This window comes from Macrobrachium nipponense, chromosome 31 (genome assembly GCF_015104395.2).
Source record: "Macrobrachium nipponense isolate FS-2020 chromosome 31, ASM1510439v2, whole genome shotgun sequence".
In the NCBI taxonomy this organism is placed as follows: domain Eukaryota; kingdom Metazoa; phylum Arthropoda; class Malacostraca; order Decapoda; family Palaemonidae; genus Macrobrachium; species Macrobrachium nipponense.
Genome location: NC_061093.1, coordinates 46,124,957 through 46,144,191, shown reverse-complemented (window position 1 = coordinate 46,144,191; position 19,235 = coordinate 46,124,957). Strand labels below are relative to the sequence as shown.

Below are 19,235 nucleotides of genomic sequence, written 5' to 3'. Positions count from 1 at the left end.
TATATATATATATATATATATATATAGTTGTATGTGCTCGTGGTTTAATTATTTATGCTACCTAGAGTCGAGGCAGCTGTTATTACTTCTATGGTTCGGCACCATGATCTTCGTGTGAGAAGTTCTACACCTTCTTAGCATAAGCCACTCAAAAGTGGGATCTTAAGATATGTGTCCTGAGACAGTTTTTTTTATACTATAATTCCATTTCTGTTTTTCTATTTTAATTACTTTTCCAGTTGCTGGTTCGGTGTTACTTCAATATCTGCTTCACTTTCGCTCAGTTCAGGCTGTGTACTTGAGACGAATATAAATTCCCAAGTGCCAGATAATTAACAAAAGTACATATGTACAGAAATATTTTATTTCTCAACATTACTCAGCATTCATTTCAAATGTAGAAAGGAATCGCTGGATATCTGAGGAAGAACAAATCAGAATTACTTTGCGGAGAATGAGCTAAATGTCTAAAATTACTGCAAAAGAATGTGACTAAATTTATAGCATTTACTCGACATAAAGAAAAATGCAATAAAAATGAATTTACGTCAATTACTTAAAGAGAAGAATGCAAGTCACTTTTTAACTTGATAGACCAAGTACAGCCTTCAAAAGCTGAATTAGTCATCAGCTCGGTGAATAATAGCGGAGCAGTTAATTATACCAAAATAAACAATCAAGTGAGATATGACGCTTCTCGGGTTATACGCGGTGCTTTGTCCTGACCTTACCAAGTGGCAAATGTAATTTGAGTCTCTTATGCGCTCGGCTCTTCCTCGCTATACGTAATTTTCTGTTCCGTATCAAAGGAGTTGTTTGTTTTTTCCTGAATTGCAGACATCACAATTGAACATATTTGATGTTTGATTCACCGGTTTCTAAATACATTGCATAATGTTTCAATCATCCCGTGTCCTCTGTCGCTTGAGTGCTCTTTGCTGCACAAGGCATTTGTTAAAATTTTCCTTAGGTAATTTGCTAATGCGAAGAACAGAATGCATAATGCATGAAATGTAGAAATAAACATGCCCTCAAGAGAAATGCTAATTAGCCGCCAGTGTTAAGCCAAAGATTATATAAGGAAATTATGAGAAGAGTAAAGTGGCAATATTGTTTGCAATATATATGTGTGTGTATATATATATTATAAATTATATATATATATATAATATATATATATAAGTAATATTATATAAGAGAGAGAGAAGAGAGAGAGGAGAAGAGAGAGGAGAGAAGAGAGGAGAGAAGGAGAGAGAGAGAGAGAGAATGTGTATTTCCTTTGTATATTTTTTTCGTCATTTATGACTGAACCACAGCCATTATGTACGTTTCCAGTCTGATTCGTTCTTTTACAAGTCACCTCTTTTACTCCCCATCATCATCTCTACCTGATAAATTCTCTTCCTCACTCTTTCTGTCGGAAATTTTCTTCATTTTTTTTCTTCTGGACTTCACTTTCTCCTACACAGCATTTCCGATGCTTCTCCTCTTAGGCCTTCTTCTTGCACCATCTGAGCTCTTGAATCCACGAGAGAACAGCACTCCAGATTTGAGAGTCGATTGTTCTTTGCCAAAATCACTTCTGCAGTTCATTTACCAAGCTCCTTTTTTTTTTTAATAGCCTCGGTTATGTTCTAACTTCCGATTTCTTCACATTGTTTTTGACTCGTATCGCTCCAAGTCTTCAATCAGGGTGGAGATCAACGGAGGTCTCTGTTAAATTCAGATAAATTCTCTTGGAGCTAAAACTGCTTAAATACTACTGGGAAATGATGAAAATGGCTTGGTAACATACATCTGAATACGAGGCATATATGCATATAGTTGAAGTAGAGCATGCATAGCGACTTAGCTCCCACGAACATATGCGGGTTCGAACCATCTCCGAAAGTAGAGGTTCATTGTTTATTCAGCCCTCAGATTTAAGACTCGCTTTGTATCCTTACTCTTTTATGTTACAATTTTCGACATTTCTATCTGTATACCAGTTGCTGATACGCGAGCTCTTATACCCGCTGTAATCGCTCCTTATCGGCAACATGTTTTTTTTTTTTCTTCTCTGGTTGTGACTTTCACCACATTTTTCCTCACATTTACCGTAGGTTGTTTATTTTCCTTCTTCGGTGTCTTGAGCGACTCCTAATGGCGGAAGAATTTGTTTTGGCCTTTTGTGTGTTCATCGAACAGGTGATCTATCACTTACTGCGAGCCTTGAGTCTTCCTTGTTGTTAATCATCTTGAGCATTTTAAAAGTCCATCAGTTATTCAGCATACTTGCTGTTTTAGATACTTCTTCAGAGTCCACGCCGCTTGACAAATTGTTGATTCCATATGCCGAAAAACCCGATTTTATGACGTGTCGGCGACCTCTGGCCTTAAGTTAGTCTACCATCTTCAAAATTGAATAATGTCGTATGTTACACTCCGTTTATCTTGGCTTGTTTTTCGTAACTCTTATTCGGTTGTATACTCGTTCTCTGCGTTTGCCTCAAGGCTAGATACTTTTATTTATTTATGTATTTCTCTCTTCGTTTTGTTGTATAATACGAGAGTTTCCCAAATCCTTGTCCACGCTGCTGGTTTCTATACCCTTATGGTGATGGTGATACAGTTGTTACCTCTCTCTCTCTCTCTTCCTTTGGATGTATTTCAATCTTTTTATACCCATCTATTTCCTTCGAGTTGGAGAACGTCCCTGTTGCAATAATCGTTTCATCTCTTTGATCTTGCCTACACATTTTTTTTCACAGAGAGAGAGAGAGAGAGAGAGAGAGAGAGAAGCGATGTGGGAGGAGAGGGTGAGGGGGAGGTTGAGAGGAGACGAGAGAGAGAGAGAGAGAGAGAGAGAGAGAGAGTTTGTTCAAGGTTTATGCCTTATGTGTCACTCTCCAAAAATATTACCTTAGCAACTCGTTTCTTCGCACAAGTCTTAGTCGGTGAGACTGGCAATAATTTTTCCAAGTATTCCTGAATATTTCGATATCCTCAGTCAGAATATTATTGGTCGTAAGTTTATTGGGTGATTGGTTGCAAAAGTCGGCTGGTGTAATTATTAGAGGATGAAATTAATTTTGCTATGAAATGCAGCAACCTGTTTTGAAAACGGAGTTTTTTTTATGTGTCTAGATGTGTCCACGTTATAGGAAAAAGGATGTACGTGACTAAACAATGTCTAAACTGACCTTGTTTCTCAACGGAAAATAAAATAATTTTATATCAGATTCTGTTGATGTGAGAACCAGAGTTTTCAAGAGATGGGGAGGGATTCTTAACAGAAAAGAAAATAGTTTTATATCTGATTATGTCGATGTGGGAACCAGAGTTTTCAAGAGATGGGTAGGGATTCTCAACAGAAAATAAAATAATTTTATATCAGATTCTGTTGATGTGAGAACCAGGGTTTTCAAGAGATGGGGAGGGATTCTTAGCAGAAAAGAAAATAATTTTATATCTGATTTTGTCGATGTGAGAACCAGTTTTCAAAGGATTGGGTAGGGATTCCTAAACAAAGAAAAAATAGTTTTTTATATTCTGATCTGTTGATGTGAGAACCGGATTTTTCAAGAGATGGGGAAGGTATCACAGTAAAAAGAAAAATAATTTTAATATCGATTTTTTGATGAGAAACCAAGAGTTTCAGATGGGAGTATTCTCAAACAGTAAGAAAATAATTTTTATAGTTTTGTTGATGTGAGAACAGAGTTTCAAGAGATGGGAGGGGTTCTTAACAGAAAGGAAAATAGTTTTTAATATCTGATTCTGTTGATGTGAAACCAGGTTTTTCAAGAAGATGGGGAGGTATTCCTCCAGTAAGAAAATAATTTATATCAATTTTTGTTGATGTGCTAACCAGAGTTTTCACAGGAGTGGAGAGGGGTTCTTAAACAGAAAAGGAAAATAAGTTTTATATCTGATTCTGTTGATGTGAGAACCAGTTTTTTCAAGCGATAGTAAGGGTTCTTAACAGAAAACAAAATAAAATTTTTATATCTGATTTCTGTTTGAGTGAAACAGAAAAGGTTTTCAAGAGATGGGGAGAGATTCTTAACAGAAAGGAAAATAATTTTATATCAGAGATTATGTTGATGTGAGAACCAGTTTTCAAGAGATAGGTCGGTATTCTTAACAGAAAAGAAAATAATTTTATATCTGATTCTGTCGATGTGAGAACCAGATTTTTCAAGAGATTGGGAGGGGTTCTTAACCGAAAGGAAAATAGTTTTATATCTGATTCTGTTGATGTGAGAACCAGTTTTCAAGCGATAGGTAGGGATTCTTAACAGAAAAGAAAATAATTTTATATCTGAATCTGTTGATGTGAGAACCAGTTTTCAAGTGATAGGTAGGGATTCTTAACAGAAAAGAAAATAATTTTATATCTGATTCTGTTGATGTGAGAACCAGTTTTCAAGCGATAGGTAGGGATTCTTAACAGAAAAGAAAATAATTTTATATCTGATTCTGTTGATGTGAGAACCAGTTTTCAAGTGATAGGTAGGGATTCTTAACAGAAAAGAAAATAATTTTATATCTGATTCTGTTGATGTGAGAACAGTTTTCAAGTGATAGGTAGGGATTCTTAACAGAAAAGAAAATAATTTTATATCTGATTCTGTTGATGTGAGAACCAGAGTTTTAAAGAGATGGGTAGAGATACAGAGATACGATAAACTGAAGGTAATAATGAGGCTAGTAATCCGCTGTTAGAGATGTATCAGAAATAATGAGACTGCTTGAATGGAACACTAGTTGTTGACACAAGTGCTTGTGGGAGAGTGAAACCTTACACGTGCAATGCTGTCTGATTATAGCTAGTGGGTCAGGCAGACCAACTAGCTGGCAGCACTCATGTGGAGTACACTGCAAAAGTTAACTGAAATAGAAACAGTATTCATTGCGCAGTGTTGACCCCCCCCTCCCCCTTCTTTTTTTTTAATCGAGTAAAACGACTTGATAATTTTATCAAACGCCCTTGTAGAATGATGCAGATTTTAGATCAATGTATTATTAAACCTGATGGCTTTATTAACGTTTATATATTCGCTCCCAATGGACGGACAGTCGATGCAATGGGGTAGTAAAAAATTTACATTGTAAAGGCAAAATATAGTCACTGAGGTGAGGCCTGAAAAGAAACGATTTAACCCTGACATCATTTTGTCCGAACGCTGACACGTGAGTTACTTACAGTCGCTCATCTGCTCTCAAGTGCAGCGAGTTGGAAATTATTCAGCAAAATTGATATGAAGTTGCTCGCAGATAAATCAGTTGTATACTATTGAGGTAAATGAATTTGTGGACACAGTGGTTCATTAACAGTGAATATAGGTAACGATATTTAACTGCCAATAGACAATTTTTTCCCCATAATATTATGAACACCATGCAAAGGCTTGCAAAGCACGAGTTTATCATAATATTGAATAAAATTAACTTCTTGCTCGTATGACTGAAGTAATTCTTGTTAACTGTCTCGCATGAAATAACAAATATATCTCTTATAGGTGTTGAGATAAAGTATGGAATGTGAGACTCTATTATAACGTATGAGAATGCAGTTTTTTTTCTGTCATGTTGATGATTTGTGTTCATAAACTCTTTGGTCAGTCAGACAATCGCACTGCGTTTGAAACCCACAGGGGAGCATTAGAAGAGCAGGTAGAATTAAGACTTTGTAAATATTTGTCAGTAAATATTTTTCATTGTAAATAAATATTTGTTGATAAATATTTCCATCCTGCCCTTTCATGTACAAGCTATTTACTTCTAGCACTTATGGCGTCCCTGAAGTGGTTGGAGTTTCTGTTCCTCGTCAAATTCAGTTGGGAAATTGACTTAGATGTCCCTTATGTTTAACTTGATTTGATGTGTCGATTTGGTAGTGTGAATGAATTTGTGTTTAAAATTATTACGTTTAATAACAATGAACACCATATTCTTTGGAAGCTTGAATTTCAAGACAGTGGCTTCTGTGGGCGTGTTCCTTGTGAATAGGGTTCATCTTCAGAATAATAATAACAATAATAATAATATAATTTAGCATCCTTTAAAACTTGTCCCTTAATTACGCATTTACCTACGTCACTGTACTATAGTAGATTCACCTCAACCGTGCATTTGATGTCTAGGCCAATCCCTTACGACGCTCCCGATTGGCTGTTGATAAACCAGTCAGAGGGCTAGGAACTCTCAGTCTCGAGAGAGAGTTCACAGAGGCAGGAAGTATGTTCCGTCTCGCCTGAGGGATACGGCTTTCAAAAGTATCCCTCAGTAGAGGTGGAAAATACATCCTGCCTCTGTGAACTCTCTCGAGAGACTTGAGGGTTTCCAGCCCCATGATTGGCTTATCAACAGCCAATCAGGAGCATTGTGAGGGACTGGCCTAGACATCAGATGCACGCTTGATGTAAATCTACTATAGTTCAGCATACAATAGGAAATATTACTGCTGTCACAGAAGTTGGAATCTTATCTTGTACCAAGCCGTAAGAAATGATTCATCGTCCCGTCGCGCACAAATGTATATTTACATAAGGTAATAACTTCCCAAAGGAATTTCATTACTTTTTTTCGGTAATTTGCGTCTTCAGGGACACTGGGAGGTCAGCGCTTCCCTCATTTAAATGATATAGTATATGGTTTATTATCCTACAGGGACTTCATTAACTGTAAGAACAGGGCCAACATTATTATGAGATCCCGGTAATTTGTTGTTATTATTATTCTTATTATTATATTCGTTTTTTTCTGCAGAGTCATCCTAGTCGACTGGGGGATTTTATCTAGTGTGGGGTTCCGGGTTGCATCCTGCCTCCTTACGAGTCATTATTATTATTATTATTATTATTATTATTATTATTATTATTATTATTATTATTATTATTATTATTATTGTTGTTGTTGTTGTTGTTCTTGTTGTTGTTGTTGTTGATAAGAAATTCACAGTTTCCTGAAAACAAATTGTTAAGAAATATCCACAATTATATATTAAAAATATATTTCTATGTAAAAATATAGAACAAAGACTTTCGAACACTGATGAGGAACACTGTTCAGGTGTTCGAAAGTCTTTGTTCTGTATTTTTACATAGAAATATATTTTTAATATATAATTGTGGCTATTTTTAACATTATTATTATTATTATTATTATTATTAACCAAACAAAAACTTCTTTCAGTTTTCTTCTGAAGATTGAAAAAGAAACCCACAAATTCAATTTGTAACTTGTTTACTTCTAATATTTACATTTAGTTTTACTCCACACTCGAGTACTTTCAGGCCCTTCTGTGGCCCATTCTCAAGAGATGTTGGGATGTTAGCCTGGGTCAAGGCCCAGCAGTCTTCTGGAACTTCTTCTCGTTGTGCTGTCATTTATGCGATGGCTGTTCTGGTTTTCTTGAGAGTTGCCAATCCCCTCTTGTCGCTCTGATATCCTGAGCTGATGGTCAATGGGATTCACCCTTGTGGTAAGGGTGTGGTCACCGTAAGTCTGTTGGGCAGGAAACCTAATCTCCAGGTCAGCAGGGTCAATCTTAGCTTCTTTTAATATCAAAGCTCGGCTTATGGGATCTTCTGAGGTAAAACCTTTGTTTCCTTCAATTACTTTGATCTCTCTGATAAGCGCACCTTCTACTACCCTCCTGTGACTAATTTTGTTGCTTTTGTATATAAGCCTACTGTTTTTGAAATCCATCCTATGGTCATTTTCCCAACAATGTCTAGCTATAGCACTCCCCTGAGAGTTTAGCTGTACTGCCCTTCTATGTTCTTGGACTCTAGTCCTTATTCCCCTACCTGATTCCCCCACATATCTGTCTCCACAATTATTGCAATTGATTATGTATACCCCCGCTACATCATCTGTATTACTGTCTTCTCCTTCCAATTTATTTTTACATACTTTGTTTTTAAGGTATTATCAAAGGTATATACAAATTTATATTGACTTTCTTTCATTTTTGAAGTGATTTGTTTCATTTTAGGCATAAAAGGGAGGGCAACTATTTTCTTGTTTTCTTTATTCCATGTACTCTCTACATTCGCTCTGTAAAATATTTTTCTAGCTTTGGTGAGTGCCCTTTTTCTGAACCATTCCGGGTATGCTAATGCATCGAAGCTTTTATCGACCACACCCTTACCACAAGGGTGAATCCCATTGACCATCAGCTCAGGATATCAGAGCGACAAGAGGGGATTGGCAACTCTCAAGAAAACCAGAACAGCCATCGCATAAATGACAGCACAACGAGAAGAAGTTCCAGAAAGACTGCTGCCTTGACCCAGGCTAACATCCCAACATCTCTTGAGAATGGGCCACAGAAGGGCCTGAAAGTACTCGAGTGTGGAGTAAAACTAAATGTAAATACTTAGAAGTAAACAAGTTACAAATTGAATTTGTGGGTTTCTTTTTCAATTATTATTATTATTATTATTATTATTATTATTATTATTATTATTATTATTATTTTTTTTTTTTTTTTTTTTTTTTTTTTGCTCTATCACAGTCCTCCAATTCGACTGGGTGGTATTTATAGTGAGGGGTTCCGGGTTGCATCCTGCCTCCTTAGGAGTCCATCACTTTTCTTACTATGTGTGCCGTTTCTAGGATCACACTCTTCTGCATGAGTCCTGGAGCTACTTCAGCCTCTAGTTTTTCTAGATTCCTTTTCAGGGATCTTGGGATCGTGCCTAGTGCTCCTATGATTATGGGTACGATTTCCACTGGCATATCCCATATCCTTCTTATTTCTATTTTCAGATCTTGATACTTATCCATTTTTTCCCTCTCTTTCTCTTCAACTCTGGTGTCCCATGGTATTGCGACATCAATGAGTGATACTTTCTTCTTGACTTTGTCAATCAACGTCACGTCTGGTCTGTTTGCACGTATCACCCTATCCGTTCTGATACCATAGTCCCAGAGGATCTTTGCTTGATCGTTTTCTATCACTCCTTCAGGTTGGTGCTCGTACCACTTATTACTGCAAGGTAGTTGATGTTTCTTGCACAGGCTCCAGTGGAGGGCTTTTGCAACTGAATCATGCCTCTTTTTGTACTGGTTCTGTGCAAGTGCCGGGCATTCACTTGCTATGTGGTTTATGGTTTCATTTTTCGTATTGCACTTCCTACATATGGGAGAGATGTTATTTCCGTCTATCGTACTTTGAACATATCTGGTTCTTAGGGCCTGATCTTGTGCCGCTGTTATCATTCCTTCAGTTTCCTTCTTTAGCTCTCCCCTCTGTAGCCATTGCCAATTGTCATCGCTGGCTAGTTCTTTAGTCTGTCTCATGTATTGTCCGTGCATTGGTTTGTTGTGCCAGTCCTCTGTTCTTTCTGTCTTTCTCCTGTCTCTGTATATTTCTGGGTCTTCGTCTACTTTATTAGTCCTTCTTCCCATGCACTCTTTAGCCACTCGTCTTCACTGGTTTTCAGATATTGCCCCAGTGCTCTGTTTTCAATGTTGACGCAGTCCTCTATACTTAGTAGTCCTCTCCCTCCTTCCTTTCGTGTTATGTATAGTCTGTCCGTATTTGCTCTTGGGTGTAGTGCTTTGTGTATTGTCATTTGTTTCCTGGTTTTCTGATCTATGCTGCGGAGTTCTGCCTTCGTCCATTCCACTATTCCTGCGCTGTATCTGATTACTGGCAGTGCCCATGTGTTTATGGCTTTTACCATATTTCCGGCGTTGAGTTTTGACTTGAGTATCGCCTTGAGTCTCTGCATATATTCTTTCCTGATCGTGTCCTTCATCTCTTGGTGTTTTATATCTCCTCCTTCCATTATTCCCAGGTATTTATATCCTGTCTCATCTATGTGTTTGATGTTGCTCCATTCTGGTAGCTTTATCCCTTCAGTTCTCGTTACTTTGCCTTTTTGTATGTTGACTAAGGCGCATTTTTCTATTCCAAACTCCATCCTGATGTCCCCAGATACAATCCTTACAGTCTGGATTAGGGTATCTATTTCCTTGATGCTCTTACCATACAGCTTGATGTCGTCCATGAACATCAGATGGTTGATTCTGTTGCCTCTTTTCTTGAGTTGGTACCCGGCATCCATCTTCTGTAGTACTTTTGTCATGGGAATCATGGCTACTACGAAGAGTAGTGGGGACAGTGAGTCGCCCTGGAAGATCCCTCTCCTGATATTAACCTCTGCTAGTCTTATTCCAGAGCTTGTAAGTATTGTATTCCAGTTGCGCATTGTATTTTTGAGGAAGCTGATGGTATTTTCCTCTGCCCCATATATTTTCAGGCATTCTATTAGCCATGTGTGTGGTATCATGTCGAAGGCTTTCTTATAGTCTATCCATGCCATGCTTAGGTTGGTTTTCCTTCTCCTACTGTTCTTCATTACCATTTTGTCTATCAGGAGCTGGTCTTTTGTGCCCCTACACTTCCTTCTGCAGCCTTTCTGTTGGTGGGGGATGGTGTTTGTCTCCTCTAGGTAGTTGTATAGCCTTTCACTGATGATACCTGTTAGTAACTTCCACATTATTGGTAGGCAGGTGATAGGCCTGTAGTTACTGGCTATATTTCCCTTACTCTTGTCTTTTTGTACTAAGGATGTTCTTCCTGTGGTCATCCATTTGGGTGCTTGGTGATTTGAGATACAATGCTGGAGTTGTTCTGCTATTCGTGGGTGTAGGGCCTTGAAGTTTTTTGAGCCAGTATCCATGGACTTCATCGGGACCTGGGGCTTTCCAGTTTGGCATTTTCTTTAGTTGGTGTCTGACTGTGTCTGTCGTGATGTCTGTGAATCTTTGTTTTATTCTCCCTGTTTCTTCTTCCTTGACTTCCTGGAGCCATGTTGCATGTTTGTTGTGTGATACCGGATTGCTCCATATGTTTTCCCAGAGTCTCTTACTTGGTTCGGCCTCAGGAATTTCTGGGTGGTTGTCTTCCCCTCTTAGTTGGCTGTATAGTCTTTTCTGGTTGGTGCCGAATAGTTTGTTCTGTTGGTATCCCTTATTCCTGTTCATGTACCGTTGGATCTTGTATGCTTTGGCCTTAAGCCTCTGTTTTACATCTTCTATTGTGTTGTTTAGTCCCTCTCTTGTACTTTGTATTTCTCGTTGAGTTCCTCCCTTGTTTTCTTGCTTCTTAGCCTTTTTTCTGCCATCTCTTTCAGTTTACTCAAGTCAGATCTCATCACCATGATTTGCTTTCCAGGCGCCTTTTCCAAGGAGGTTGCTGTTTTGGTTTCTGTTGGGTTGGTTGTGACGGTGGTGTTGTTGTTCGAATCCCCATCAGTTCTGCTACTAATCTTGCTCCTGCATATGTCAAGTTATTTGTTTCTGTGATACTGGTGGTGTGTATTAGGCCCATTATTTCATTGACCTCACTCGTTTTCTCCCTTAATTTCTTGGTGTTGTAGGCTTTCATGGAGGGGATCTTTGTTCTCTCTGTATCTGGCTCCATCCATTGTCTAATCTTTTCTACCCATTCCGTCCTCTCTGTTACATCGTCGGTGTTTCTTCGTGTGTCGTTGTTTGATACCTCATCCTCCCTGTCGTCTTCTGTGGCATCGTCTCTCAGTTCGTCTTCATGTAATTCGTTGTCGTGTGACATTTCCCTTTCCAGTTCTTCTCTTTCTGTTGGGGAGAGCCAGTTCTTTTTCTTTATGTTCCTTACTTGGTCTGCCAGCCTCTGCTCTGTTTGGGGGGTGTTATTCCTCTCATTCCAGATGTTGACCAATCTTCTTCTATATCCTCTCTCCGTCGGGTTGCTTCTGATGTAGCATCTCCATATTTCCTTATTTTCTTCTCTTGTCCATTTCTTCCTTTTTGCCTCTGTAGCTCCAATCTCAGGCTGTTGATTACTGTCGTTGTGGTGATCAGTTGCTGGATGACGACCTCCAAGTACCTGACCGTCTTCCCCTACAATTGGGTTGAATACCTGGTTGCCGGACGAAGCTCCTCTGTTGCCAGAGGATCCATTTACGTCGTTGTCGTTTATTCCTTCATTTCTTTCCATCATTGCTGAGTTTTGCTATTTAACCCATAGCTGGACCCTACCCCATCAGGGATAGGTACTCATTTACAGCTGAGTAGACTGAGGAAATTATGGTAAAGATCCTTTCCCAAGGAATCAACGCCGAGGAGAGCGGTCACCCATGCAACGACTGACCAGCCCCAATGTTGCTTAACTTGACTTAAGTCTATTGACTTAAGTCTATTGACGACCTATTATTATTATCATTAGATTCTTTTTTTTTTCTGTCGGAGCCATCTTATTCGACTGGGTGGTTTTATATTGTATAGTGTGGGGTTCTGGGTTGCATCGAGCCTCCTTAGGAGTCCATTTATTATTATTAATTATTTATTATTATTATTATTATTATTATTATTATTATGATTATTATTATTATTTATTATTATTATTATTATTATTATCCTTTTTCTTATAAAAAAGTAAATCTATATTATTATTATTATTCTGTTGAATAAAATGGCAGAATTGAGCGAATTAATCTTGTATATTAGCTTGTCAATTTTTCTTATTATTCAAAATAGAAAAGATAATATATAAGATTAATTCGCTGAATTCTGCGATTTTAATTCAACATAATTTGTTTAAAAGAGGGTCTTCTTCCGAAATATATTATTGTTATTATTATTATTATTATTATTATTATTATTATTATTATTATTATTATTATTATTATTATTATTATTATTATTTATCGTTTCTCTTCTTATCAAAAAGTAAATCTATATTAGGGTTTGGCTGATTATTATTATTATTATTATTATTATTATTAATTTTTTATCCTTTCTCTTCTTATCAAAAAGTAAATCTATATTAGGATTTGCCTTATTATTATTATTATTATTATTTTTATTTTTTTTTCTCCCTTCTCTTCTTATCGAAAAGTAAATCTATATTAGGATTTGTCTTTTAAAGAGACTTGAAAAGAGTTCAGTCCAGTCGTCACATACCGCGAGCTCATTTACCCAAAATATACATTTGACAGCCTTGGGCCGCAACATCTGCCAGATATAAATAAGGATCTCGTTATCGGTAACACGTGCCATGGAGACTAGCACTTGGAAATTTCTGTCAGGATTGGCAGTATTATTTCTGGTCACCTCATATATAATATATATATATATATATATATATATATATATATATATATATAGATATATATATATATATGTATATATCAACCGAAGGGGAAGCCTTAGACGGGATACATAGCGGTTAGGGTTTAAATGGAGACGTCTGTTTCATATTAGCGTTTCTTCAATGCGACGTTTCAGGGACCAGCCCCATTTTCAAGCTGAAATTACAATAGTAAAATAAAATTAAAATAATTACTCATCTAAAAAAAAAAACACAATTACAATATGTAAAGCATATTAAAAGACCACCAACGAAACTCGAGTACCATTTCCAGCAGAGGAAGGAAGACGAGTGACTAAGAAACAAAAACAAAAACACGAAGGCATCTCTCTGTTGTTTACGCCAGTATATATATTTATATATGTGCGTATATATATTATATATATATTTTTATATATATATGTATGTTTACGCCAGGTATATATGTATGTGTGTATATATATTATATATATGTATATGTATATATATCTATATATATATATATATATATATATATATATATATATATATATATAAAATGTGTGGAGGGAACTGTTATCGACCAGTCAAGAGGAACATTAAAAAAATATATATGTGTGTGTGTATATATATATATATATATATATATATATATATATATATATATATATATATATATATATATATATATTTCTCGTGAATATACGACTGAGACGACACAGTGCTTGATTGAATTCGGGCAATAAATTCACTCGTGAGCTCATTTTCCCTTCTCGCGTGATCTGGTAATTTAAGATGGTGTAAATCATAATCCTCAAACTAAGATGAATTAGATTAATGAAATGGACATAAAAACAGTTTTCGGGGAAAGGATAATGAGAGAAATAATTGGGTTGGGAGGAGGGATTGTAGCCTTACCCACTGGACAAACTAATAAAATACGAGAAGTGTGTGCTGTAAGACAAGCTTGTAGTTATTATGTAAGTAAAACACACCACATATTTACCGCCACCTACGCCATCTTTTCGAAATTTCACATGATAGCGTCAATGCAAATCCCCTCTTAATTTAAAAGTTTTGGCACCTTTAAACATTTTCCTGAACTAAACATAACATTTTATATTTTGATTTTTTTTTTTTTTTTTTTTTTTTTTTTTGCCTGGAGATATTAAAAGGGAAATACCTGTGTTTATTTCAGTTCGTTGCGAATGGTGTTGTGGCAGTGGCAGTCAACATGGCAGGTGTTTGGCTCCAACAGATGATGGAGGCCGCACAGAGGAAGGCCTTCCTCGACACCCGAAACTGTATTGCCGCCAGGCTTCAGATGGAGGACGAAAATGACAAACTGGTGAGTCAATTTGTGCCATCGTTCTGCAATATTTCAGACTCTCTCTCTCTCTCTCTCTCTCTCTCTCTCTCTCTCTCTCTCTCTCTCTCTCTCTCTTTTTACGTTGATACTTGACGTTCTCGTCGAATTGGTTCGAATTGTTTTGCGGACTTACAAGTGCCATCAGCGCAGGGGATGATTGACCCGAACCCTTTTTCTCGGTCTTCTTTCATCCGTCATTCCGGACTGGTGGAATCAGAGAGTTTGCGTTTTCTTTTCATAAAAAACGTCGCTAAATCTCCTGCGAAATTGTAATGTTTCAAGACGTACTTTCCCGTTATTAGAATGCTTTGTTGGTCTCTACTGTTTTTAGCAAACCAGTTGCTTCGTGTATGATGTTTATAAATCGTCAGGTATCGTTGTTATTCCTTACACATTTATTTGTGCATACTACGTATAGACTAAGTTGCGAAATTTCCCGTTTTTATGTTGACGAAACATGAAGGTAACGTAAATTTTCCCTCTTACTTTAGTTACTGAATTCTCCAGGAAATATATCACGAATTATATCTATTATATATCTAATAATTTAGTATAAAAAGGTAATTTATGAACATAAATATCTCTCCACATAAGAACGGAGTTCTTACTAACCGTAAAAAAAAACATCAAACGAGAAGAAAACGAAAAGGGAGAAACCTCCAGTAAATAGTACATGAATAATGAAACTGGGTTTTGTTTTCCTGGACTCTGGTTGTTATTGCTCGAGTAGATTCGGGAGAAACTTTGAAGATCAAACTAAGGCGCTTGCTGTTCATCAAATATCTGGTCAGAAAATCCCCATCCCTAATGAGAAATATATGTTTTTGTTTGTATGGTGCTTTTACGTTGCATGGAACCAGTGGTTATTCAGCAACGGGACCAACGATGGCTTTACGTGACTTCCGAACCACGTCGAGAGTGAACTTCTATCACCAGAAATACACATCTCTCACTCCTCATGTGAGAAATATATGTAACCTGTGTAACCTTCATGTAGGACGGGGTGAAAAACTGGAAGTAGACACGCTATTCCAAAGCGTGCGTCTTGAGAGACAAACTCTACCTCAGAAATTTTTGTGGTGATTTCTTTAGAAGATATATCCAAAAAGGTTACTTAACAATCGTTTATGTCTCGTAATGTCTGTGGTCCAGATGTCCCAACTCGGTATTTTGAAGGTAAAAGGAGACAGGATTACAAGACCTTTTCCCAGAATCATACTTTAAAATCTGTGGACAATTCTATTTAGAATAGGACACTGTCCGGTATATGCAGGAGATGATTACATTTCTAAATCTTCGATGTCACCATTGGATGACAGAATTAAACCGTTACAATTCTGTAAGTATTTAAGCTGTATCCTAATAGTACTGTCGGTTTAATGTGCTCATTTGTATGTTGAGTTCCTTTTTTTTTCTTATCCACATACATAGCTTTAAATTCTTCATTGTTCTGTATATCCAGATAACAAGAATACCGTGTAACAACCTCTCGTCAGTTGAGTCAAATGACTGATCAAAAAGATTAGCAAATCAAACGTTATAAAACCCCCCAGTCAATTGTAATAAGAACGTTTTTGAAATAATCGAGGGTAGCAGTGATTGATGATATTATACCAGTATGTCACTGGGGAAATGATGAATGAGTTATGCGCCTTGCTGGGTTCAGTGGAATTCACGCTTGAAAATTTATCATTATATAAGATAAAAATAAGAAGGTTAATTGATTAGATACTGATTTTTCTCCCAACTCCGAAGATAACTGCAAGATCGATAAAAAAAAAGTAAGAAAATGCTTAAGAGACTCTTTGTTAAGGAATTTGAATTAAGCTTTTTAAGATGAAGGTATTATTGCATCGTAGGTTTTCTTTACGAGAGAGCACTGAAGGTCGTGTTGAACAGAAGTGATATGGGGATTTGGAATTGCAGATACTTGACTTTAAATTATTAGAATTATTTTTCAGTATGTACCAGAGTGAATACAGTGCATTTCTTACTTTCCAGTTTATTATAGAACAGCCTTATCTTCTGTAGGCGCGGTTTGTTCATTCATTCATTTTTTTTTTCATAGGAACGTAAAGTAATTCTTAACAGGACATACCATTGCCGTGATTAGATAATCAAGTTGTCGTACTGGTGTAATCGTTAGAGAAACCAGAGCTGTGTCCTCGTTGCTTATGTGATAAGTATTTCCACCCTTTTAATCTGTCGACACATAGATGAAGTTATGAATCCAACAAAATTTGACTTTTTGTGATAGGAATGATTTTTTTTTCTGAAACAGTAATGGACCAGTGAAGTTCACAAAGTTGATAGGAGGAGGAGGAGGAGGAGGAGGAGGAGGAGGAGGTAGGATATCCGGCTTACGTAGTGATCATTGATATTCCGGTAAGAAGAGAATGGATGGATACCCAGCTGATACGAGGAGGTCAAAAGCAAAGTCAAGAGAGGTGACTCCCGTTGAAGGGGTAGTGCTGTCAGTGTATCTCACGCATGGTGCACTGTAGGCATTACTACCCAAGGTTCTTTGCAGCGTCCCTTCGGCCCCTAGCTGCACCCCCTTTCATTCTTTTTACTGTACCGCCCATCGTTTTCTTTCTTCCGTGTTACCTTTCACCTTCTCCTAACAATAGTTTCTTTGTGCAACTGCTTTGAGGGTTTCCTCCTGTTACGCCTTTGTAACCTTTAACTCTCAAATTTCCTTTTAGCACTGAATGACCTCATAGGTCCCAGCTCTTGGTTGCATTCTATTCTGAGACAGGTGACCTTTTTACAAATATTTGAAATGATTAGTCAGTTAAAGGCCACAAAGCAAGTTTTAAGTAGACAAATGCGATGCACCTGAAACGTATTCATTAGGCGGCATACGACAAATAAAATTGATTTTAAGGAGAATGCAGTCATCCACGTTACGTAGCCAGCAGTGAAACTGTAATGAGAGTTGATGACGTAACTATTGCTCTTGCGCAAACTCGTCGCTGAGAAAACGATTTCGGTAGCGTTAGTAAACATTATAACCACCTTGGAAGGAAGGGTAGTAACCATAAGAGGGAATGAAAATAAAAAACTGTAGTTTGTTATTCTCTTTTTATGCGAGTCCTACAGGACTCACGATGCAGCGACTTAACCAGATGGTGTAATCCTGTAAACAGACGTAGAGAAATAGATCTGTGCTGTGTCCGAAAGAAGTAACCGACCCATCTTGTTGTGTGGGAAGGAAGTGTGCACGGTCTAGAGCAGAAAGGTTATGAGTTTTCCGTAGCTTGTTTCGTAGAAAGGAGACACTGGCTTTGAATCGAGTTAACCGAAAATTGCGGATCTTAATAGAAAAGAAAAGGCATGTATGCAATGTCGAAGTCTTCCTTACTATGTTGTCATTACAGAACGACCTTATTCTACCTTCCTTTTACGGTCTTTCAATAACGTCTGAGCGGATTTCTGATCAAGTAGCAGAGTATGTATTCGTTGCTTGTAATGCTATGTGATTACCACTTATATTTGTAATGGTTCTTCTGGTTAGTGTTTTGTAAGAATACGTATTTTATTTGTGACTTATTTTGGATTTTGAATATATTTATAAAGCTGATTGATTATCAATAAAAAAAAGACCCCATGGAAACAAAAATATACAGACTGGTTTTTGGGTTAGGTAATGTACCTACAGAGTCGTATATGTTATTTTTCTACCCAGGGACACCATCCGTATCTCTGTTACTTGTAGCACGCAAGAATAAGTAATGATATATATGTGTATATACATAGGTACATACTTGAATGACTTTTACTATAATCTAGCAGTACACACATACACACTTGTATGTATGTGTGTGTATATGTATACACACGTATATAACTTACTTATCTAATACACACATAAATACATATGTACAGAAAAACAAAAGTTTTGATATGGGTTGAATATATTTAAGCGAACGGCTTCACCTAGCCAGTAGTAAGTTCGTCCACAAAGCAGCTTTCCATGTGGGAGATGCTGCTATGCTTTAGTTTCCAAGGTTGTTTACCTTCAAGGCCATAATTTCAATTTGATGGTTGTCTGACCTGTAAATTCCTAAAACCAGCGTGACCTTCAACGTAATTTGTATTCACTTCACATAAAAGGAGGAAATTAGTTTTTGACTCAAGTCCTCGCAAATGGGAGCACTTTTGGTATACAATTTATTATTATTATTATTATTATTTTTTCAGCGGATGAAACCTGTTCACATTGAACAAGCACTGTGGTTGGTTTCAACCTCCCACCGCAGACCCCACACTACAGCAGTAACTGATCATGATATAAAGCCAGTGATTTTTCATTCCCCTTAAAGAAGGACACTCCAAAAACTCCTAGCACTTGATCTTTTTCGTTTATAAGCTCTTGTGTCGATGTCCTTTGCCATTCTCCATGCCGTTTAATAAAAAAGGAAGGAACTCTGACAGCTGATTTACATACTGGATTTGACCACATCCACCACCCACAAATTGGGGTGGTTTGATATTTGTAATATGAGTCGGCAAGACTAATTATGCTATGCACTGTAGGCGTTTCGTATGGTTCTTTGTAGCGACCCTTTGCCCCCTAAATGCAATATCTTTCATTCCATTTACTTCACCTCAATACATAACGCATTCGAGGTTTTCTACCACCAATTTCCGTTTCAGTGTGGAACAACCTCTTAGGTCCCAGCACTTTGTCTTTGGCCTCAGTTCTATATTGTGTGTTGTTCGTAATAATATAAAGTAATATCAATGAAAATAGATTTATGACACCAATCTGAT

General features: G+C 37.1%; 1 protein-coding gene across 11 annotated transcripts in view; it reads left to right on the top strand.

Moving 5' to 3' along the window:
- Positions 1-19,235, top strand: part of LOC135206942 (adenylate cyclase type 1-like) — a 352,691-nt gene that overhangs the window by 108,383 nt on the left and 225,073 nt on the right. For all 11 annotated transcript variants that reach the window (XM_064238463.1, XM_064238460.1, XM_064238457.1 and 8 more), the window contains exon 3: positions 14,289-14,438. In XM_064238463.1, the coding sequence (XP_064094533.1) occupies positions 14,289-14,438 (150 nt within the window). The remainder of the gene's footprint in view (positions 1-14,288; positions 14,439-19,235) is intronic.